General features: G+C 48.8%; 1 protein-coding gene across 1 annotated transcript; it reads left to right on the forward strand.

Moving 5' to 3' along the window:
- The first annotated feature begins 470 nt into the window (after positions 1-470).
- On the forward strand, positions 471-21,500 carry GTPBP4 (GTP binding protein 4). Its single transcript, XM_033102167.1, has 17 exons — positions 471-608; positions 1,968-2,138; positions 4,801-4,904; positions 4,987-5,123; positions 7,087-7,187; positions 9,497-9,589; positions 10,239-10,430; positions 10,507-10,572; positions 11,963-12,052; positions 12,897-13,007; positions 14,339-14,416; positions 14,702-14,753; positions 15,265-15,365; positions 16,745-16,942; positions 17,958-18,023; positions 19,831-19,974; positions 20,812-21,500. Exons 1-17 carry the CDS (start codon positions 561-563, stop codon positions 20,962-20,964), a joined length of 1,905 nt encoding a protein of 634 aa, XP_032958058.1. The 5' UTR covers positions 471-560; the 3' UTR covers positions 20,965-21,500.
- Positions 21,501-23,054: the final 1,554 nt, after the last annotated feature.

Here is a 23,054-nt window from a genome sequence, read left to right on the forward strand (position 1 = left end):
CCCAAGACCCCCTGATCCTGAGACCCCTCTGGACCCCGATACCCCGGGCCTACCCGAGATTCCCCCACTGGACCCCAAAACCCTGCCATTCCCGAGACCCTCTCCCGGCCCCTGAGACTCCGGGCCCACCTGAAATTCCACCCCCGCGGACCTCCGATATGCCCAGAATCCCCGGAACAGCGAGATCCCGGATCGCCGAGACCCCCTCAGATCGCCGGGGACCCCTGAGCCCCCGTCCCCCCGAGCCGAGCCGGGGAGAGGCAGCACGGACCCCCAGGGCGGCCTGTCGGGACCCCCTCGTTTTCCCGGCAGGGACTGAACTTCCGCGCTGCCCCCTCTCGGCCGTCGTCCCCCACTCCACGAGCACCCCCAACCCAGGCCGGCCCTGCGACCTCTCGGCGGAGGACCTCCAGTCGGGCGGGGGCGCTGTGCGACGCGGAGGCCGTGCGAGGGGGACGTGAGGAGCGCCCGGAAGTGATGGGAGCAGGCGGAAGTCCCGGCCCCTGTCCTCCGCGGAAGTCTAGCTCGCTGGCTTGCGTCCCTCGTGGCTGACCGGCGGCATGGCGCACTACAACTTCAAGAAGATCACGGTGGTGCCGTCCGCCAAGGTAGGCGTCCCGGGGAACTTGCGCTCTCGCCTGTCTCGGCCGGGTCGCCGGGAGGGCCCGGGCCTGTGAGGCTCCCCCGCCAGGCCCCGCTGTCAGGGCCACGTCCTCTCGAGATTCGGCCCCCCGGCGCTAGGGGTGCCCCCGGAGAGGAGGAGTCCCTCCTCAGACGTTACGGTCCCCCCAGAGAGGAGAGGTTCCTTCTCAGAGGGTCGGGCCCTCCCGGGGCGGAGGGGTTTCTCCTCAGAGGTTTGGGTTCCCCCGGAGAGGAAGGGGACCCTCCAAAAGTGGGGGGAGAGTCAGGGAAAACTGCATGCAGCAAGTAACTTTTGAAGTGGCCCCTCGAGAAGTCTTAGCAGCTGGGAGATAGAGGAGAGAGGAGAGATCTGCAGGCCAGACGTGGGTGGCCCGCCTGGTACTGACTGCTCCAGGCCATTGGTCTCTGCGCTGGAGGCTTCAAGCAGAAATCTTTGGAGTCCTCGTCACCTTACATAGCCTAGGAAATTATAAACAGTGGATTTTCGTTTTACCCATTATTTTATGTACTTTCAAAGTCAAAGATACACAAATTGAAATTGTATGGTTGTTTCTCTTTTTAAAATATTTTTGCTGATAAAGGATGACGAGGTTGTATATAAAAGATTTGGTCGTAAAAAGTGTTTGTAGTTTAAGATACACAGTACAAATTGTGATTTAAAAAAAAGTACGGCGGTGAATGTTTAAATTAAAAAAAAGTATTACAATAAAAGACGTATTGTCATTAATACCCGACAAAATACTCCCCCTCCCTTCGAACACACTTATCCCATCGTTCTTGCCACTTTCTGAAGCAGTTCTGGAAGTCCTCTTTCCTGAGTGTCTTTAGGTGCGCTGTCATGGACCAATTCAGAACATTTCCTTTCATCGCCATTTCGATTTGGGGGGAGAGCCAGAAGTCACAGGGTGCCAGATCCAATAATAAGGTGGATGAGGACACCCCGCAGTGTTTTTATTTGACGGAAATTTCCATACAGAAGCAATGTGTGACACGGAGCATTGTCATGATGGAGGATGAAACCGTTTGCGCATTTCATGTTAATGCATTGTTTGTGATCCATTATTTATTGCACAGTTTAAAACACACCTTCTCTCAACTGTAGCTCACACCCAACTGTACTGAACAGGTTGAAACGTGTCACACACTGTCACTAAGGTTCGACATGCCACTTCCTATACTAAAGATCCCTGCCTCTCCATTGGATGGCACATTGCAGCAGCTTTTGCCATTTTTTTTTAATCACATCTCATGTTAGTCTTTTAAGAAAATTTGAAATAAGTGGATGAAAAGTACTTTTTGGTGTAACTATTTTTATTTAATTGCAGGATTTTATTGACCTGACATTATCGAAGACTCAACGGAAGACTCCAACAGTTATTCATAAACATTACCAAATTCATCGTATTAGACATTTTTACATGAGAAAAGTCAAATTTACTCAACAGAATTATCATGACAGACTCTCACAGATTCTAACGGATTTCCCCAAATTGGATGTAAGTAACTCGGGGGACCACGGGTGGTCTTATAAATGTGAGCCTTCAGGTAATGGGTGTTTAACCAGATTGGTCTAGTCATCTGACAGATAATGAAGGAAACAGAAAGTAACTGATTTCTCAAAGTTTACTTAAGTGAGTTAGTGGCAAAGCTGAGAACAGAATACAGGTTTTTTGATTCCTTAGTATTCTTCTTTTCCCCCAACTAAAACCCACCTAAGAGGGCCAGAGTTGTCTCTTGAGGCTTTGTAACCTCAGCTTGCAGGGGCCAACGCAAGCTCTCAAAGCTGTGACTGAATCCAGGAGCCCAGATCCTAGCAGCTCTCCACCCTTCCTGGCTTCCTCTCCTCCCTCTTTCCCAGGCTCCTTTTCCTGGCCTCAAGTTGGGTCAGTAGCCTGAGGCCTGTCACTGTTTATGTTGGTTCGTTAGCTGATGATGGTCAATTCAGCTCTTACAACCTTCTTCACTAGTGAGAAGAAACGGCGTGGGGGAGCTGTGACTTCTCCATTAAGCAGAAACATTGCATTCTGCTGCTTAGTGCACTTTGCCCAGTTATGCAGTTGTAGGAAGCTAGATGGACACTGCTTATGAAGTCCCTGTGGGGGGTCACGCAGTGGCGGGGTTGTTTGAGGTGATGAAGGATGTGGGGTCAGCATACAGTGTGAGCCTAAATTTGCCCCCAAATCGTCCCTACAGGTAGGGTAAGGCAGAGAGAAAAGGTTGGTTTATGTGACAAGAATTCCTTTTATACTTCAAAAGATAATGATGGCTTGTTCTAAAAAAATACAGAAGTGTTTAAAATAAAAACTGAAAGTTTCTGCTAGCAGACAGGCACGTATCTTATGTCTCTAGGGCTTGACAGGGGTGCTCAGTAGGTGCTTGTTGAATGAGTAGTTCTTGGGTAAGGGAAGGTTCTGTGGAAAGTACCTGAGGATGAAAAAGGACAGATTATTCTAAACTACTTTGGGATTGGAAAGTACCTGCTTTGAGCAAACAGGACACTGATCTGTTAATAGTTAGTGCCAGGTTTCTGTGATTCTTTGTAAGTTTTATCTTTCTCATCCTTGGTATGGTTTTTCTATACATTAGAAGTTCACATTTATCAGCAGTCCATTCGTGTGGTTTGATTTTTTTAGTTACCTGAGAATTTGAGTACAGGGTTAGAGTAAGTTACTGTTCATCCAGTGATCGCTGTGTCTCAGGTACTGTACTAGGCACTAGGAGTACAGCAGTTATAAAAGAAGTCCCTGTCCTCGTGTAGTGGTGTGGGGAAATAGTAAACATGAGAATACATGGCGGCCAGATGAGTAAGGAGAGTAGAGAGTGCCCCAGCAGGGTTTGGAGCAGGGACCTGAAGGAAGCCGTGCAGCTCCCTGGGGAAAGCAGGTGTGAAGACCCTGAGGTCCAGAATAGGGTGTCTTTCCAGGAACAGGAGGACCCAGGAGGTAGAGCAGGGAATGTGAGAGGGAGAGAGCTGGGGAGTGGGTCCGGGAGGTAGTGTGGGGCTTGAATTCTGGGGCTCGGAATGGCCGCTTTTGACTCCTCTCTTAGAGGACGCCTGGCCTATGGAGTGGCAGACCACTCAGGGCCGCGCAGTCACTTAGATGACTGGAGGTGGAGAAGGAGTTGAGAAATGGTTGGCTTCAGGGTTGTCCTCGGAGGATGAGCCCCAGGTTTTCCGGAGCAGGTGTGGGCCGTGTCACCTTGGACAGCGTAGTCACTGGTCCCTGAGCTGGGAACGGCTGCGGTTGGAGGAGGAGAGCAGTTTGTATGCGTTCATCGTGAGATGAGGGTGAGACATCCAGGTGGAAGTGCCGCACAGTCAAACTCATGAGAGGCCTGGCTGGGAGGCAGAAAGTTAGGGCTTGTGGACATGTAGATGTGTAAATGTACACGAGGTCACCCAGGAAGCGAGTGGGCAGAAGAGCACTCGGGAGCACGAGCCAACGAGGGCTTGCAGAAGAAGTGGCCAGTTCAAGAGAGTCCCGGGGGCCAGAGGAATAAACGCATCAGGAAGGAGTGGCCAGTTGTGGAGTGTGGCAGAGGTCTGGTGACATAAAGGGAGAATTGGAGGTCACTGGTGATGAGCTGTGTCAATGGCCTGATACAGTCCTGACTAGATTGGATTGGGGGGTTGGGGAGAGAAAGGACACAGTACCTCTCTTTTTGGCATTTACCAAGAAGGGGAGGAAAGGAAAGGAAGGAGTGGGGATTCAAAGGAGTTTTAAAACTTCTAAAATTTTCTTGGAAAGTGATGGCATATGGCCTGTTTGTAGGCTGATGGGAATGGCCAGGTGGAGAGGGAAGAATTCTAAATGGAAAAGAGGGGAGGCTGGGAGCTCACTTGAGTTGTAAGGGGGTGGCGTCTGGTGCACAGATGGAGACATGGAGACGTGGCCTTGGCTGGGTCCGAGGACAGCTGTCCCGCATGAGAACGGGGATGAAGGGAGCATTCTTGACGCAGGTCTGGGTGAGCGGAAGCAACTGCCGGGCTTGCTTACCTGTGCCTGCTTGTGGTCTCAGAGAACCAGACAGTCATTAGCCAGGAGAGGACTCGGGTGGTGTGGGAGAGGGAAAGGCGTGATGTATTTCCCTAGGAAATTCCTCTTCGTGGGGTGGGAAACTGCTGTGCCAAGCTGACTGCCTTGCTCCTTGTTACAGGACATCCATCCTTTCTATGCCGATTTGATGAACGTCCTCTACGACAAGGATCATTACAAGTTGGCTCTAGGACAAATCAATATTGCCAAAAACTTAGTGGACAAGTAAGGCGTTTTCCTAATATAGAGCTTTTCAGTTATGGTCAAAAGTGAAAAACTCTGACGTATTTCTTTTCACTTCTCTAAGTGTCGCTAAGGATTACGTGCGGCTCATGAAGTACGGGGACTCTCTGTACCGCTGCAAGCAGCTGAAGCGAGCCGCCCTGGGCCGCATGTGCACCATCGTCAGGAGACAGAAGCAGAGTCTGGAGTACTTGGAACAAGGTGCGAGCCTGCAGAGCCGGCCTGAGTGTACTGTTAGGGTGCTTGGTCCTGTCGAGAACCTGGCTTTGAAATGTTTTGGTTTTATTTTAGAGATGACAGGATCAAATTATTATTCCCAGCATAGTCTATGAGAAGTTCTGACAGGCCAGTTATTTGAAAAAGCAGCTAGCACTTAAAATACTTACAGATTAATAGCACTCTTAAGAAAATGTACGTTTCTCGTGTTTAATAGGTAAGGTGTCTACGTTATAAATCACAGGAAAATGCCAAATATATATACACATATATATGTACATGTATATTATGACCCATGGCTTTATCAATTATTGACTTTTTAATTTTTTTAAATGCTTTCTTTATAACGTGATGGCATCAAATAGCTACCCCAGTTTTGTTACCCGACAGTTGTATCAGTTGTATTTAATAAGACAGTACCTGAATTAACCCAGTACGGTTTTTATCAAAACACTTCTTTGCCTTTATACATGCATATATTTTGCACTACAAATGTTTTTTTGTTTTGTTTTTAAAGGAAGACAGCTTGTACCTAGCCTTTTTTCTTTTTCTTTTTTTTTAAAGATTTTATTGGGGAAGGGGAACAGGACTTTATTGGGGAACAGTGTATACTTCCGGGCCTTTTTTCCAAGTTGTCCTTTCGATCTTAGTTGTGGAGGGCGCAGCTCAGCCCAGGTCCAGTTGCCTTTGAGAGTTGCAGGGGCTCAGCGGCAGCTCAGCTCAAGGTGCCATGTTCAATCTTAGTTGCAGGGGGCACTGCCCACCATCCCTTGCGGGAGTTGAACTGGCAACCTTGTGGTTGAGAGGACACGCTCCAGCCAACTGAGTCATCCAGGAGCTCAGCAGCAGCTCAGCTCAAGGTGCCGTGTTCAATCTTAGTTGCAGGGGGCGGAACCTACCATCCCTTGCAGGACTTGAGGAGTTGAACCGGCAACCTTGTGGTTGAGAGCCCACTGGCCCATGTGGGAATCGAACCGGCAGCCTTTGGAGTTAGGATCATGGAGCTCCAATCGCCTGAGCCACCGGGCCAGCCCATAGTCTTTTTTTTTTTATTTTATTTATTTTTTTATTGGAGAATATTGGGGAACAGTGTGTTTCTTCAGGGCGCAGCTCAACTCCAAGTCCAGTTGCCCACCATCCCATGCAGGAATTGAACCGGCAACCTTGTAGTTGAGAGCTCGCGCTCTAACCAGCTGAGCCATTCTGCTGCCCCTCTGGAAGCTCAGTGGCAGCTCGTTGTTTTCAGTCTAGTTGTAGAGGGCGCAGCTCATTGGCCCATATGGGAATCGAACTGGCAACCCTGTCGTTCAGAGCTCATGCTCTAACCAACTGAGCCATCCGGCCGCCCCCTACAAATGTTTTTAGCTCATTTGGTTTTGTTCCCCCTCCCCTGGCATCTTGCAAATAATTTGTGATTGCAGTAAGATTGCAATACTTGGCAGCTGTGACAATGCTTCCTTCCTGCAATCTGTTTGATCTTCACGGTAGCCAGCGGTGTCGCTGGCGCTGTGTGCACACAAGGCCCCTGGGAGCAGTCATTACATGGAAACAAACCTGTCAAGCCAGGAAGTGATGCCATGCTCACTCTCTGGCTTCAAAAGTGCTTTTCCAAATGTCATGTCACTTAGGGAGAGTCGCCTGGGCACTGCTTAGACGTGGTTTGTGGCCCCACCTTGGACCTGTTTGGCAGGAACCCCAGGCTGCAAAGCCGAGGACTAGGACTTCTGTCCTGCAGCCTGATTTTGGGGGGTCCTGTCCTCTAGGCCGTGGTGCCGTTGCAGCTGGTGCTTTTTTGTTCATCCATTTCTCCATTACTTACACTATAAATGTGGCAGTGACATTAATATGACCACTGGCCTGGAGTATGACTCAGTCAGGCAGATCTTCATCTTTGAGTTTCTTGATTTTTCTTGTGAAATTAAGCACATTTAATTTAATCTTCTCACAGTACGTCAGCATCTGTCCCGTCTGCCAACAATTGACCCGAACACGAGGACCCTGCTTCTGTGTGGGTACCCGAATGTCGGCAAGTCCAGTTTCATCAATAAGGTTGGTCTGTCTCTGATGATGACGCAGGTGACTGACGACCTGAGGCCGAAGTGCTGCCATGTGCTGACGGCCAGAGATGGAGAGGGCCTGCCAGCTAGGTCTTCAGTCGCTGCTGCCCTGGCTTAAAACACTGTTCTACAGGGGAGGATTAAGCCTGTCTAACCTGAGTCTACGTTGCTCTTCCAGGAACCATTTTTCAATTTGATTCTTGTGTGTGTCCTACAAATTTCTAAGGGATTTAAAGACATTTTTGTTAACACATGCTATCTCAGCTTTCATATAAACTATTTGGTCCACGTAGTGGGAAGTGTTGAGTCACTTTTTATTTGAGTGACTTTATTAATTGGGACCTAAGGGCACTATTTAAGGAAGTAGGTGCTTCAGAACAGTTTAGCTGACTTCCAGGGACCTGAGCAGAGTTCAAAAGCTTTTGCAGTGTCAGCTCAAACCAGCAACAGCTCAGGTGCCCAAAAACAATTGTAATATTTATGTGGCTACTTGCCACCGAGAACACTTTTGCTTAAGCAGATTTGTAGGTTTTTATTTTGTCCATAGCTGTGCTGACACAGTGATAAGCTGAAGCTCTGCAGTGTCCTAGCTGAGGTTGCCAATGCTCGTGAGCCAGTGCCACTTAATTAAAATGAAACAGTAAAAAAAATGGTTTCCTCAGTTGTGCTGACCACATTTAAAAGAGTGGTATGTGGCCAGCAGGCTACAAATAGGGCATATGTGTGGTCTGACAATTAAGTTTGTGAACTCATCATAGAAAAAGTGCTCCATACTTCATTGCTGACCATCACTATGGTCACCTTCGAAGGACTCCCCTTGGGAAGCTAAGCACCGACACCAGTGCCTGGTCCACCCTTCAAAGCGATTTTGGAACTCTTTTTCTGGAATGGCCATCAGAGCTGTTGTCATATTACCCTGGATGTCCTGAATGTCATCGAAATGTCTTCCTTTTAGTATTTCCTTTATCTTTGGGTAAAAAAAGAAGTCACTGGCGGCCAGATCAGGTGAGTAGGGAGGGTGTTCCAATACAGTTACTTGTTTACTGACTAAAAACTCCCTCCCAGACAGTGCCCTGTGAGCTGGTGCATTGTCGTGATGCAAGAGCCATGAATTGTTGCTGAAAAGTTCAGGTCGTTTTTGTCTTTTTCATGCAGCCTTTTCAGCACTTCCAAATAGTCAACTTGGTTAACTGTCCAGTTGGTACAAATTCATAATGAATGATCCCTCTATCAAAAAAGGTTAGCAACATCGTTTGGACTCTTGATTTGGACTGATGGAACTTTTTTAGTTGTGAAGAACTGGCTGATTTCCACTGTGCACTTTTGACAGTGTGTTTCAGGGTCGTACTGGTACATCCATGTTTCATCACCAGGGATAACACGGCCGAAAACATCATCTTGCCTCTCCAAAAGTTCTTGGCAAACTTGGACTCTCTTTTGCTTTTGTTCATTGGTGAATTTTTTCAAGACCCTTTCTCATGCCAAGATTTCTATTTAAGATTTTCCTATTTCTCGATGTTTACTTGGTCTGCTGTGGTTTTCACAGTCAGCCAATGATTTTGAGGCACAATTTGGATGAATTTTTGCAATGTGTTTGTCAGTTCTGCTCATTACTGGTCACCCTGACCTCTCTTCATCAGTGACACATTCTCTCCCCTCAGAAAAACATTTAATCCATTAATACACTGCAATTTTCTTCATGGCAATATCCCCATAAACTTGGACTAACAAGTCCCTGATTTCACTTCCACTCTTGCCAAGTTTAACAAGAAACTTAATGTTCATGTGTTGCTCTCATTCAAGCTCATTCTCGCAACGGAACACAAAAACATGCAACAACAATAATGAACGCGACCACACATGAACACAAACACAGTTCTGAGACCCTGATATATCAAGTTATGAAACCTGACCGAGCTGTTTGTTCAGTGCTGCCAGCGTAAGTGCACGGTGGCAAGTTCACAAACTTACTTGTCAGACCTCGTACAATACAATGTTTCTGTCATCAAAAAAAGTTCTGCTGTTGCTGGGTCAGGGCGGATGCATGTCCCCCAGCTAGTGTCCTTCCTCACCTGCCTTATGCCTAATCCAGACTCTGCACTGCAGGCGGTGGTGTGAAGACGTGGAGCACGTTCTGTCAGAGCACAGTAGCTCCTGTCTTTGGCAGTGTAACCAAGGAGGTCTCTTGTTTCATCTCCTCCTACCAAAACGGTCTTGCTAGCACGGCGGTGCCACGTGTACACTGTCCGACAGGAAGCACAGTGCAGAGCGCCTGTGACGGTCTTGGCCATTTGGTTTCAGGTGACAAGAGCAGATGTGGATGTGCAGCCTTATGCGTTTACAACCAAGTCTCTGTTTGTCGGACACATGGATTACAAGTATCTGCGTTGGCAGGTGAGAGCTCTGTTTAGACGTAGCACAGCCGTCCCGGTGCTTGTTAGTGGGTGTGGTTTCAGCCCCTGGAATGTCCATCTCAGTGCAGTCAGAGGGGAGACTGAGGCAGTGGGAAGTGATTCTCAGGGCTGCCAGCGACACCCCATGAAGAGACCTCTGAGCTTGGGGGTTGCATTCTTCTGATGGGGTTCAGGGGAATAGCTGGCTACCAGGAAGGGTTCTGCATGGTGTCAACAGTGCTGCCATTGGTGCAGTGAAAGTCCCCTTGTCACTGTTTCTGACCCTGTCGTTAGAAGTAGCATTTACTAACTATTTAAAAGCACGAGGCAGTCTGTTTCCACAGTCGAATTTATACATGATGAGGTAGTTGCTCACACATGGGTGTGTTTGCCGATTCCCATTGTCCTGTTTTATGATGTCCCTGAGAGCAAAGAGGCATTCTCTCCAGGTCATTGCTAGCTCCTTGATGAGCTCTGCAGGCCGCCGACCACCCCACTTTCCCTCAGTGCTTTGGTTACCTTACCACAGTCAGCTGGGAGACCTGCGTTTCCTTAGCTAGCGTCAGGGCTGCTGTGGGGGAGTGACCCCGGGTGCGCTGGGCGGCAGGGCGTGAGCACGTGTGCTTCGGTGTGACAAGTCTGACTGTTAGGTGGTAGATACCCCAGGGATTTTGGACCAGCCTCTGGAGGATCGGAACACCATCGAAATGCAGGCCATCACGGCCCTGGCCCACCTGCGTGCCGCGGTGCTGTACGTCATGGACCTGTCCGAGCAGTGCGGCCACGGGCTGCAGGCCCAGCTGCAGCTGTTCCAGAGCATCAGGCCTCTGTTCGTCAACAAGGTGAGTGCCGAGCAGCTCCGGGACGGGGGGCGCAGTGGGAGGGGCTGTTCACTCACTGTGCTTCCTCTTGCTCTAGCCTCTCGTAATCGTGGCAAACAAGTGTGACGTGAAGAGGATAGCTGAGCTTCCTGAGGACGACCAGGTAGGTCGCCCTGGTGCTGTGAGTATTTCTTACAATTCAGCCTCATCTCAGACTACCCGAGTTCAAAGGGAATGGTAGCACTGCTAGTCTGCCTTTCTGTTTTACAGTTGACACAGTATCTCTGGTTGTTTAGTTAACGTGACGTTATAAAGACTTTTAGGGGCAAAGTAAACCTGAAATTTCCTGATAACTGCTGTGCCGTAGAGGCTGTGGAAGCGTCCGTGCGTGTGACTGGGCAGCACGTGTAGCCTCTGGAGGACATGTGTGCGTGTATGGAAAGGGAAAGGGACGGTCCTACCCCAGGGCCTGAAGGGAAGTGAAGCGCAGGCCCCCGCAGCCGGTGCACGAGGCAGCACCTCACAGCATCAGTTTCCTGGTGGCAGGGGTTTCACGGTGTTGCCTACGTGTTTGCTGCTCAGAATCTGGGGAAATGAGTGTGGGAACTGAGTGAGCGAAGAAAAGCAAGCGTCTGACATTTTCCAGAACCACTGTTAGTCATATCTGCTGCAGTTTTCAAGCTGCAGGGATGGCAGCCGAGCTTTCCAACTGGTTGGACCCCGCAGCCCTCTTCAGTAGTGTCTGTGAGGACAGGTGCTGTGAGAGGTTTGGCTGGTACAGTGGGACTCAGGTCGAGTCCCCGCCAACAGTGTCAGCATGGCTTTCTTGAGGTGAAGTGTCCTAAATGCATGGCCTACGGACTCCGACGGGAACGGGAAGGAGGGGGCCTGAAACCTGGGCTTGAGCCCCCGTGGTGGGTCACACTGGAGGTTGGGAGCCTCTGCAGTGGATCGCTAGCGACTTTCCACTACTAGTGACCTGGTGGGGCTGGCTGTCCGACCTCGGTGTTCTCTATGACCACTGCTGTTTCCAGGGGAAGCGGGAGTCTGAGCAGTTGTGTGGACCTTGTAGTGGGGACGCAGCCAAATGGTCACCTGAGTCTGAATGTGGTCACGTCTGCAGTTGGGAGAGGGGCACAAGTGAGGTCTTTTCTTTCAGAGTCTAGTGTTTTACAAGGAGTTAGATTCGTAACCATTTTTATGTTGTTTTCCAAGGAATTCTCAGGCTGTGGAGGCCAAGTATTTTATTAAAAAACAACTTTGAAAACATTCTTTTAAAAAATCCGTATCTTGATCTTGCCAAGTTTCTTTTTGGAAGGTAAGATCTCACAGAATATTCCAGAGAGCCTCTGGTGCTTGATGTCATCTCGCTTGATCCTCCCAGCAATTTGTATTTTCTTTATCACAGGAGAACACAGGGAAAAATAAATAACTTTTTGAGATACATCCTTCAAAAAAGTATTAAACAAACCACAACACCCACTTGAGAAACAGTAAGATTTGTTCATGGGGACTTGGAAATAACACATCTCATTTTTCCTTTATATTCCCAGAAAATATTTATGGATTTGCAGGCTGAGGGATTTCCTGTGGTGGAGACCAGCACCCTGACAGAGGAAGGGGTTATTAAAGTGAAAACAGAGGTCAGTGATTCCGCACAGGCAGCGGTCGATCCCAGTACTGTCCTCTTGTTTAGAGAAGTCAGTCATAGGGAAGGTTTCTTGGCAGGAGTTGCTAGCACTGAGCATGGCACGCACGCAGGCGCCCCCACTGAGCCCTCATCCCACCCGTCCGTGGAAGGTGGGGCTTTGCGGAGATACTCACCCCCCCGGCACAGGGTGTTGAACTGTGCCTGCGGCCTGCTGCTTCTCTTAACTGCCAGTGTCTCCACGGACGCTGTCCTGAAAAGTTTTTCCTGGAACCCGATCAGAAGTAGAAGGAAAAGTGCAGTAACAGTGGAAACAGCTGGAAGCATTTCCTATTAGGTTTCACATGATTCTGATGTTCTTACTTTGTTTGTTACTTGTACCTGAAATAAAAAGAAAGGGCAACTGTGATACTGTTAGTTTTCCTCAGGCTCAGTTGCTCTAGTTACTCCTGAGGTGGTTTATCACATGAATTGGGTCAGGGATGACTGGTGAGCACGAGGTCACCGGCGGTGGAAGAAGGGCCCAGAAAGGGACGTGGGGGCTCTTGGGCCAGCTTTGGCTGCGTTGCCTCAGGGCTCTGCCATCAGTTGGTGGGGCCTGGCCTGGAAGGGGAGAAGAAAGTCTGCTTGCGTCCGAGAGGTTGGGGTCAGCCCCTGGTAGTTAACTGGATCTTGGGGTGGTACTGGGGACTTTGAGCCACCATATGTCACTACTCAGTAAAAGTGCATAGCCAGTTCCAAAGCTTTGGAACTTAGTCTCTGGGTCCTGATTCTTGCGGGCAGGTGATGGGCTGCTGTAGGAAGCCTGTGACTCTGTGCCTTGTTTCCACCTTCTTCAGGCTTGTGACAGGCTTTTGGCTCATCGAGTTGAAACCAAAATGAAAGGAAACAAAGTGACTGAGGTGCTGAACAGATTGCATTTGGCTGTGCCAAACAAGAGAGATGATAAGGTAAGGTGGCCTCTCCAGGAGCCTTGGCGGCGGGCCTGTGGCGCTGCTGACAACAGTGGACACGCCGCATGCCTTCGCCCGGCGGCCACAGCTCTAGTGACACGCACGTGCAGTGCGGGCTTGAGTTTCTCACTCAGACTAAAAAAAATATGCTGTGTGTGAGGGTGAGGTACCCAGTTACAACCTGCTCACCACACCAGAGGCAGCTGCTGTTACCTGTCGCTATCTTTCCAGAAATATTGTCAGTATCAAAGTGTACTTTGAAAAGATTTTCAAATGCATAAATATATTAGTTGTTTCAAATTTTTCATTTTCTTGCTGTTACGAACAGTGCTCAAATGCACTCTTTATACACAGGTCTTTGTTTTTGTTCGCAAGCGTATCTGTAAATCTCAAGGTATGGCCCTGACGATGTCATCGTCCTCGCAGAGTGCCTCACCAGCTGTCGTGCACTGACAGCTGCCTGCACCATGGGTGTGTGTGTTGTCTGTCAGTCTAGTCAACTGAAGGTGGTTAAAAGTGTCGATTAAACAGTGCTGGTCACTGCGTCGTTTGGAATTAGGACGCTGTCCACCTGAGATCCATGTCAGAAGGAGTCCTGCTGTGATATCCTTAACGATGAGGCAGCTGAGCTTTTGCAATGCGCTGTTGGCCTTCCCAGTTCTCCAGCTCTTCTGTCCTTGACTCATGCACTTGTTTATAGTAAGGAAGTCACTCTTATATGTTCTATAAAACATTTTTATCTTTTTGTCATTGCTTTTTGATTTGTTTTTGTTTTGCCTCAAAGTACACATTTTTAAGCTATTAGCGTATCTTAATAGTTTCTCTGTGGCCACTGAGTTTTGTGTCATCATGCATAGAAATGCCTACTGTCCATTCCAGAAATAGTTCTTAAATGCTCTAATTTTTTTTTTTAATTTTACCAGATTTGAATTTATTTTGTTGTTAGGAAGCAGGTGGAGATCACTATCCAGCTCTTTTTCAGCTGACTACTCATTTATCTCAGACTTAATCTGAATTCCTCTTGTTCATTGATTGATGTGCTTCATTTATCCTGTATGACTTCCTTTATTCATGACTGTTCTGGACAGCCTTACAGTTACTTTTTCCAAATGAACTTGATGTTGGCTTGTGGAGTCATCCTAAATAACTCCCTTGCCCAAACTGCTGCTGTGCCCTCCCCCTCCCCCGAATCACCTGTTGTTTCTTAATTGGTCTGAGTATGATGTTATATTTCCTTTGCAGGTAGAAAACTTCCAGTTTTTCATTTCTGTGTTTCTTGCGCATTCTGCAAGGCATTTTGTGTAAACATGTGCGCACTGTCTTCTCAGGAGAGGCCCCCTTTCATCCCAGAAGGAGTGGTGGCACGCAGGAAGAGAATGGACACTGGGGAGCCGCAGAGGAAGAGGGTGGGTTTACTTGCGGAGCGGCACGGGGCACGGAGACTTAGCACCTGCTGCCCAGTGCCCGCCGCCCATGCCACTGTGCCCTGGACATGGCCGAAAAACCTAACAAGGACACCTGCCCTCGCAGTGTAGTCCTCCAGGTGGTCCGAACAGCTCACCTACCGGATATGACGTGGGAGGGCCCGCCTTTAGGTTGGGGAAGGGGTGTTGCGCACGGCAGGAGGGGATTGGCATGTCTGGGCCCTCAAGGACAAGTGGAGCTCATCGTGGCGGTTTGTTTTATTGCAGGAACGAGATATTGAGCTGGAGCTGGGAGACGATTATACTTTGGATCTTCAGAGTAAGGGCTGACGCATAATACTTTAAAATGTCAGTTGCACGTAAAGTGTTTCAGAAAAGTGGAAGGACTTTCATGAGCACAAGTCTTCTGGCATTTCGTTACTTTCTTAAAAATGAAAGGTTGCATGCTGGCAGGGCTCTGAGGTATCTTCCTTCCTGCTGGTGTTCTGTTGTTTCAGGGAGGGGTTATTTTTTTAGCTTTCATGGCATGGAAACATTGAGCCAGGTTTGATATTGCTGGTAATGTGATTCATGCCTTTTTCCTTCGAGCGTATCTTGTGTTTTGTTTTCGTTCTTCTGTTGTCACTTTGTCCTAGGGTACTTACTGATAGACCTTCATGAACGTTGGAGTGATCCTTTCATTACCATGTGGCTTTGCTTACAGAGTGAATTACAAACGCTCTGTTGTCTTTGCAGAGTGACATGACTTGTATAAGTTATAATCCCTTTTGGGCATGTGATATTTGAAGATATTAAAAACTATTATAAATGTAACTTTTTTTTAACTTTAGAGTACTGGGACATAATGAATTCATCTGAAAAATATGATAAGATACCCGAGATCTGGGAAGGCCATAATGTCGCTGATTACATTGATTCTGACATCATGCAGGTGTGTGTCACTTGTCAAATTCTGTGATTTTGTTCCTTTTTAATACGAACCCTAAAGGATACAGCACAACTTTCCACTCCCTGGCATCGGTCGCCCAGGCTCCTTCTACGCCACTGAGCCTACCGATCCCATCACCGACAGCTGACCCAGCCACGGCCCAGTGCTGCTGGCTGGGCTCCACGGACGCAGGCCACCAACCTTCTCCCCGCAGAGGCTGTTTCCTTTCCGCGCAGACTCCTCCTTCCCTCTGCTGCCCTCAGGCGCACCGGCCCTGCACGCGGCGCTGCTGGCACTCAGGCCTGATTTGTCTCCTCTTCCCTGCTAGAGTTTTGCTGTGTCACCACAACCCTCTCCTGTTTCAGTCTCCCTGGTTGTTTTTTCTTAGCATGAGTGTCCACAAATTTTCTTTAAAAAACAAAATCCTCTGTCCTTCTTCAGTTGCTACCCTGTCTTTTCCAGTCAAGCTTTTTGAAAAAACAACTTTATAAAATATTTGCCATCTACATGTTCTCGTGTTTCTCTCATTAGCTCCCTGTGGTGCCCTTAATTTCTACATTGAGTCTCCCGATATCCGGGGATAAACCTCACTGCAAGTCTCCCTCACTTAGTTCCTGTGTGTCTCTCCTGGAACATTCCTCATTCTCTGCTGTCTGATTTGCGTCCTTGTTGCTTTGCTTTAGTCAGCTTTCCTGTCTCTTGCCCTGTTTTTATCCTGCTGTCCGCACTCCCACACATGAGAAATCATGTCACTGTCCTTTAAACTTTTCACTATCTCCTGCTTTCGTCTCCTGTTGCGTGTCACCCAGTGTCCGTGTGTGTTCAGGGTGGCCTGTGAGTGTGGCCTGGCCATGCCCTTCCCAGCCCCACCCCACCCCACACACACTATACAGAAGTAGTGACGTGGGCCCGTGCAACTGCTGGATCCCTGCCAGTTTATTTGCTGAGTTGTGACATACACACACGTATCTTTTAACTGCACAGCCATGACGTGTTTTTGGGGTGGCCTCAGGACGAGTAAATGGGCCACTGCAGTCAGCACGGACCTGTGCAGGTTGACGTTTTCAGCTGTTCTGCTGGGACCAGGAGGTGAGGGAGGTGCTGTCTGCACATTTGAGCCTTGCTCTGGGCACTCACTGTTCTTTAAGGAGAAACAGACGTAGCCCAGAGAAGTTAGCGATTTGCTGTCAGCTTGGCGCACTTCACTTTCCTCCCTGAATCATTGGTGGGACATCAGCTCTGGCACATGGACGAGGCCCACATGAGACTGGACCCTGCATCCGTGTGTCCTAGAAGGCTTAGGGGAACCTGGTTCCCATATAAAGGTTCTTATGCTTATGAGGTTTTCATTGTTGGTTTTGTTTCATTCTGACTCTTTAAAGAAATTGGAAGAGTTAGAAAAAGAAGAAGAGCTAAGAACAGCTGCTGGGGAGTATGACAGTGATTCTGAAAGCAATGATGAAGAAATGGTGGAAATCCGACAGCTGGCAAAGGAAATTAGAGAAAAAAAGAAGTTGAAAATTCTGCAGTCCAAAGAGAAGGACACACAGGGACCCAGAATGCCACGAACTGCCAAGAAGGTAAGTTTGTGTGTCTTCTTTGGGGGCCCCACATGTTTGCATGCAGGGCTCTGAGTCGGTGCTGAACACAGCACTCCACACAGTGTGGCCGTGACTCTGCATGCGTGGTGTCGTTGGTATGTGCCGGCTTTAAGGTTGGTTGAATCTTGATCTTTCCTATCCTGATACAACCTTTGTTGGCTGTTTTCAAACTTCACTGCCGGTGCCACCGTACAAATTAAGATTCTAATTTATGGCTGGTACCTGTAAAGACCATCAGTTCACACGGTCTTGCTCTTTATTAGTCAGGAAGCACCTTTGCCATTTCCACAAACCTGACCCGATCTAACAAACATGAAGGCAGGTACTGGCTCCAAGGACGTGTGAGGACGGGATCAGCTCACTCTAGGCTCGAGTGGGTCGGTGAGGTCAGGGTTCTGCCCAGCTCAGCTCCCTCTCTGGAGGCATCTTTGTCTCCTCATCCTACTCAGGGTGGCAGGGGACGCTATTTCCTGTGCTTGTCCCTGAACACAGGGAGTGGCCGGGAGAGGTCAGCTCCCCAAAGATGCAGGGCGGTCAGAGGGCAGTGGAACAAGAAGCAGCAGGATGACGTGCGGGCGGTCGGGGGGCAGGACGGGAAGGAGCACGACGACAGTGCAGAGCCCTGTGGCGTCCGTGTACTTGACAGTTGCCACGAGGTGGTAAGTGAGCGGCTCTGGCAGACGCAGTCTCTGTCCGCAGTGGTGCTTGGGGACCTCGAGTGTGCCTCTGGGCGTGTTGCCGGACCTCAGGCTTCGTGGTCTCGTGTGCACTCAGGGACAAGCTGTGTAGTCAAGCAGGACGGAGGGTGAGATGTGCACTGTGCCACACGTTGCAAGTACCTCGGAAATGCTAGTTTTTTGGGGGTTTAATAAGCCCAAGTAGAAGACTGTCTAACAGAAGCGTGTCACGGACCATTGTGAAGGCAAGTCTCCCCTGATGATTTTGCTGTGCCGTCAGACCCGCTTTGCCTGAAGCAGCTGTCCTTTCTCCTCAGGTGCAGCGGAAGGCCCTGGAGAAGGAGATGCTCAGTCTGGGTGTGGAAATGGAGGGCAATGACAACGTGAGTGCTCACACCCAGGCCCAGACCGGCCGCAGCTGGGTGCACCTGGATCTGGAAACTGGGCTCGGGACCCTGTGGGTCACAGCGCTGGTGAAGAAAGAGACGCGATCTGGCCGGGCAGCTTGCCTGAAAGTGGAGCCCCTTGATCCCTCCCGGGGAGTGTCAGGCGTTGGGCTCCACGGGCCACGCTGTCTGTCGGTGCAGGGTGCTGCGGCCTCGCTGAGTGCTTGTGTTCCCGTTCAAGGAGGATTTAAGGAGACATGCTCATACCGTTGACCTTAATGAGATCCCCCACCTGTGGGCGGGCCTTTCCGTGGCTGGCACTCTGCCGCCTGTTCACGCAACGCACCAGGTGTCAGGTGGCCCCAGGGCCATTTCTTTCACTTTGTTTTTTTGCATTTTGTCAGTGTTTTATTATATTGTATGTACATTATCTTCCAGTCCAGCCTAATGCAAAACTTGGAACATACTGAAAACGAGAAAGGATCACTTGTGGTGACAGCGCGTAAAAATGAACTAGGATGCTGTGCGGTGTGCACCTTTCTATTCGTGTTTCCACGGACGGCTTCCGTGTCTGCTGCTGCTGCTTTCTCAGAAAGCCTGTGTGCTTCTAACCAGCGCCACACTCGTCTGATTTTCATTTTGCTGCAGGCACTTGTCATGTTAGGCACATTGTCTCACATTGCTAATTGAGTACAAATTTAGTATATTGTACTTTAGTATATTTAGTATTTAGTATATTGGCCTTTTGGATTGCTCACACTTAGAAAGTTCATTTGCTGTTGCCATAGAGTGTGAGGCAATGTATAAGAAATACACAGTGAAATAGAAGGATTGTGTCCACGAAAAGCGACTGTCAGAACAAGACATAGTTGATGTCATCCATCCTACACCATTTTTCCCCCTAGAACTTTGATTTTGGTGACTGAAGTCTTGACATGGTGTTTTAATTAGCTTCAGCTTAGTTATGTAACCGAAGAGCTGTTGAGTGTCGGCGTGAGAGGAGTCAGGCTGCAGGTGGTTCACAGCTATTCCCCTGGGAGCCCTTAGACTAGCAGGCATTTCGGGTACCTCCTAAAACTATGTGTGTTTGCTCAACAAGTTGTATAAAGGAACGTTTTTATATACTGGGTTATTTCTCGAAACAGATTCCCAGCAGTGGAGTAACAAATGAGAGGGCAGCGTGTTGATAGGCTTTTACCTAGGGCTGGGCAGTTAAGATTGTTGCTCGAGGTGCGTGTGCGCCCTGGTCACGTGGAGGATAGTGTAATGTACAGACGTAGCTTCTGACTCGGGACAGGGAAGTGACGGGCTTCCTGCCGGGGAGCCTCCTGAGGGAGCTGGCTTGTCCTTCCTTCCAGACAAGTGAGGAGGGTGGGACCACCGCAGTAAGAGCAGAGCTAACCCCCGGGCCGTCGCATGTCTCTGCGGAACCTCAAGGCTCCGCTTGCTGGTGGCCATGTTGGTGTTCCGATGCATAAACCCAAATGGAGGAGTGAAGGGGCGATGATTGTCTGAAATACGGGTCGTGATGCTAATTTAATGATGTAGGTTAAGGGAAAACACTGCTGAACCGGCAGCTCTAAGTTGTTTGAACTGGAGGAGAGTCAGCTTTGTAACATGAAACAGCAGTGTTAAGTGAAAAAGGACTTTTGAGCAATATTTAATGGTGAATTCACTATTTTAAAGATCTGTTTTAGGTTGTTTGACAGTAGCTGTAAAAACTCTTTGTAGGACTAATTTCACGTTTGTCCCCAAGCCTGGAAGCCAGGCTGGGACCCTAGAGTGTGCCTTTTGTGCTTTTCAGGCCCATTACGCAGTCCAGGCCAGAAAGTCTCGGAGTGTCACAAGGAAAAGGAAGCGGGAAGACTCTGTCCCGCCCACGTCTGTCGCCCGGAGTCGCAGTGGCTCTCGAACTCCACGTGACGTCTCTGGTCTTCGGGACATCAAGGTTAGTCCCTGTGGTGTGCAGTTAGTAACACAGTGGCCTCCGCTTTTGGTTCCATGAGGGCTCAGGGCAAACCCCACAGCTGTTTGCAGCAGGGCCTGCGGGTGAGGGTCCACTGTGTGCTGCACCCCGAGAGCTGTGCTTGGGCCACGCTTCAGTGGGTGTCCCTGCACCTCTGCCTGGGTGCGCATGCTCTCGGAGCAGACAGAAACATGGTGTCACATAGGGTCCCAGCCATTGAGGGACGTGCTGAGCATGGGGCTTTCACCCATACCGAGCCACGCAGGGGGAACCAGCCCAGACAGCTGTATCGGCCAGTTTTTTCGGAAAGACACTTTGCGTGTACAGGATCTCTTTTATTAAACACAGAATTTGTTAGTTTCAGCATTTTGACAATTCACGTGGAGAAAGTCCATAGAAAGTGGCAAGTGTACTTTATGGAAACCTGAGTTTTACATTGCACCATGCCCGACTCCATCGGGAAATGTAGGTTTTCATGTCGGCATTGCCACTTGTCGGTCATAAGTGAGCAGGACAGTTCATGGGTCTGAATCTGAGTTTCTTCGTTTGTCCAAGAGCGAGTTAGAACAGACACACTCTCACCTTCCCGGCAGTGTGCCTGGTCCTTCCAGACACAGACCTTGTCTGGGGTAGCTTTCCTGCTGCCTTCGCACATGCAGACTAGTTGAGTTCCTGCAGACACTGGTGGTCACTGGTGGGACTGAGGAAAATACCAGGGGAGCAGACCTGGCCCAGTCGACTGAACAGATCATGTGCAAGATGCACGTGCAAACTTGGTTTCGGGAGTGAGCGTGTTTTGTGTTCTCTTCTTCATTGCAGATGGTGAAGAAAGCCAAGACTATGATGAAGAGTGCGCAGAAGAAGATGAACCGCCTGGGCAGGAAGGGGGAGGCTGACAGGCACGTGTTTGACATGAAGCCCAAGCACCTACTCTCTGGGAAGAGGAAAGCTGGTAAAAAGGACAGGAGGTAGTGTCCTTCGCAGCTGAACGCTTTGGCGAGACTGTCGTCTTTTGGTTTCATATGGTATGCTTTCACGAAATTGGAGTCAGGAGCTATAAACAGGACATAACGGAAGTAACTAAAACCTGTTGCTTTTCTGAAAAGTCTGGTTAACCTTCAGCTGTGCTGGTGTGGGAGATGTTCATCTCTGTGGAATGTTACAGGTATTTGGAGCAAACCGTGGTTTCTGCATTTAGTACAGTTTTTGTTACGTCAGATTTGTAGTGCTGGAGAGAATCATGATGTGACTTGTTTTTGATGGAGAAAAATCTTACTCTCTTCCACAAGAGGGAACTTGGTTTGCTTTATTATATGTGAATGGTCCTTTTTTGCAAAGAAAACAATTCCGCTTGTGGACATGCGCAGAACGCTGCCAGCCCTGCCCTACAGACACAGGTGTGAGCGCGAGTTTATGTCAGTACCCCGGCACTAAATTATTCTAGTCTTGTGCAAAGTACCATAGTAATCTCTCTTTATTATCAAAAATAAAGTACAGTCATTTCGATACTTCTTTTTTTTTTTTTTTTTTTGATTTAGTTATAATCACTGTCAATTTGGCCAAATGAAAAGGGGGGAAAGAAGACAAATGTTTTTTGTTTTGTTTTTTTAATTGAAATGTGTCCGGTTTTTTTTTTTTTTTTTTAAGATTTTATTGGGGAAGGGAAACAGGACTTTATTGGGGAACAGTGTGTACTTCCTGGACTTTTTTTTTCCCCCAAGTCAAGTTGTTCTTTCAGTCTTAGTTGTGGAGGGCGCAGCTCGGCTCCAGGTCCAGTTGCCATTGCTAGTTGCAGGGAGCACAGCCCACCATCCCTTGCAAGGAGTTGAACCGGCAACCTTGTGGTTGAGAGGACGCCCTCCAGCCAACTGAGTCATCCGGGAGCTCAGCGGCAGCTCAGCTCAAGGTGCCGTGTTCAATCTTAGTTGCAGGGGGCGCTGCCCACCATCCCTTGTGGGACTCGAGAAATGGAACTGGCAACCTTGTGGTTGAGAGCCCACTGGCCCATGTGGGAATCGAACCGGCAGCCTTTGGAGTTAGGAGCACGGAGCTCTAACTGCCTGAGTCACCGAGCCGGTCCCGAAGACAAATGTTTTTGTTTTAAAAGCAAAACTACTTTTTGTGGAATAAAATGTGACCTACGGCACTACAGCAATTAAATGTGCGCCTGCTCCTGCTCCAGTAGTCCATTGCTGAGAATCACGAACTCAGTAAAAACAAACACACGGGCCCTACCACAAAAGCACCTCTGGGAGCAGGGTGGCGGTGTTCTGTTTTCAGTTATTTTAAATTGAAATCATTGTGAAGTGTGTGTCACTCGGACGTTGGAGAAGATGGCAGACTGGGAGACACCAGGAATCTACCTTCTCGAGGACAGTGGCAGGCACAGGACTTGGTGGTACTGTCGGTACTGGAGTCTCTGAAGGCTTGCCGCTTCAGAGGGAAAGGCTTGGCCAGTGAAATGCCGTTTCGGTCAGTTTTAACCCTTGCGGGTTAACACTCACCTACCCCCCAGCCCCTTTGCTGGCACTGATTGTGGGTGGGCAGCCAAAGACCTCGTCCTCCAACCATTGGGCATCTGTTTTCATTGCTGATTGCTGCTTCTGATAGCAGAGGTGGACCCCCGTTCTTGCAATTCTCATATGCTAAATCGGAATTTTCTCCTTTGCGTTCTTCCTTTTTTACCTAATGCTTTAGAGGGCCAGACTTTGAAGAATAACTTTGTGTTCAGGGGAAGTTAGAAAGCACTCAGAAAAGAACTGAGAAGATCTCAGGCTGGCAGAGAGATACCCTACAACAATCCAAAATAAATAATCCAGCGACCCTGTTGAAGGGGGAGAAAGTGATTCACAGAATTAACCACACTGTACAATTCAAACATCCAGTTTTCAACAACGACAAAAAAAAGTCACAAGATATACAAATAAGTAGGAAAATTTAGCCCGTTAAAGGAAAAATAAACAAAAATGGTCCTCAAGGAGGACCAGATGGTAGACTTACTTGAGAGTTTAGAACAGTTATCTTAAAGATGCTCAAAGATCTACAGGAAGACACAGGAAAAA

Source organism: Rhinolophus ferrumequinum, unplaced genomic scaffold (assembly GCF_004115265.2).
Source record: "Rhinolophus ferrumequinum isolate MPI-CBG mRhiFer1 unplaced genomic scaffold, mRhiFer1_v1.p scaffold_109_arrow_ctg1, whole genome shotgun sequence".
Taxonomy (NCBI): Eukaryota; Metazoa; Chordata; class Mammalia; order Chiroptera; family Rhinolophidae; genus Rhinolophus; species Rhinolophus ferrumequinum.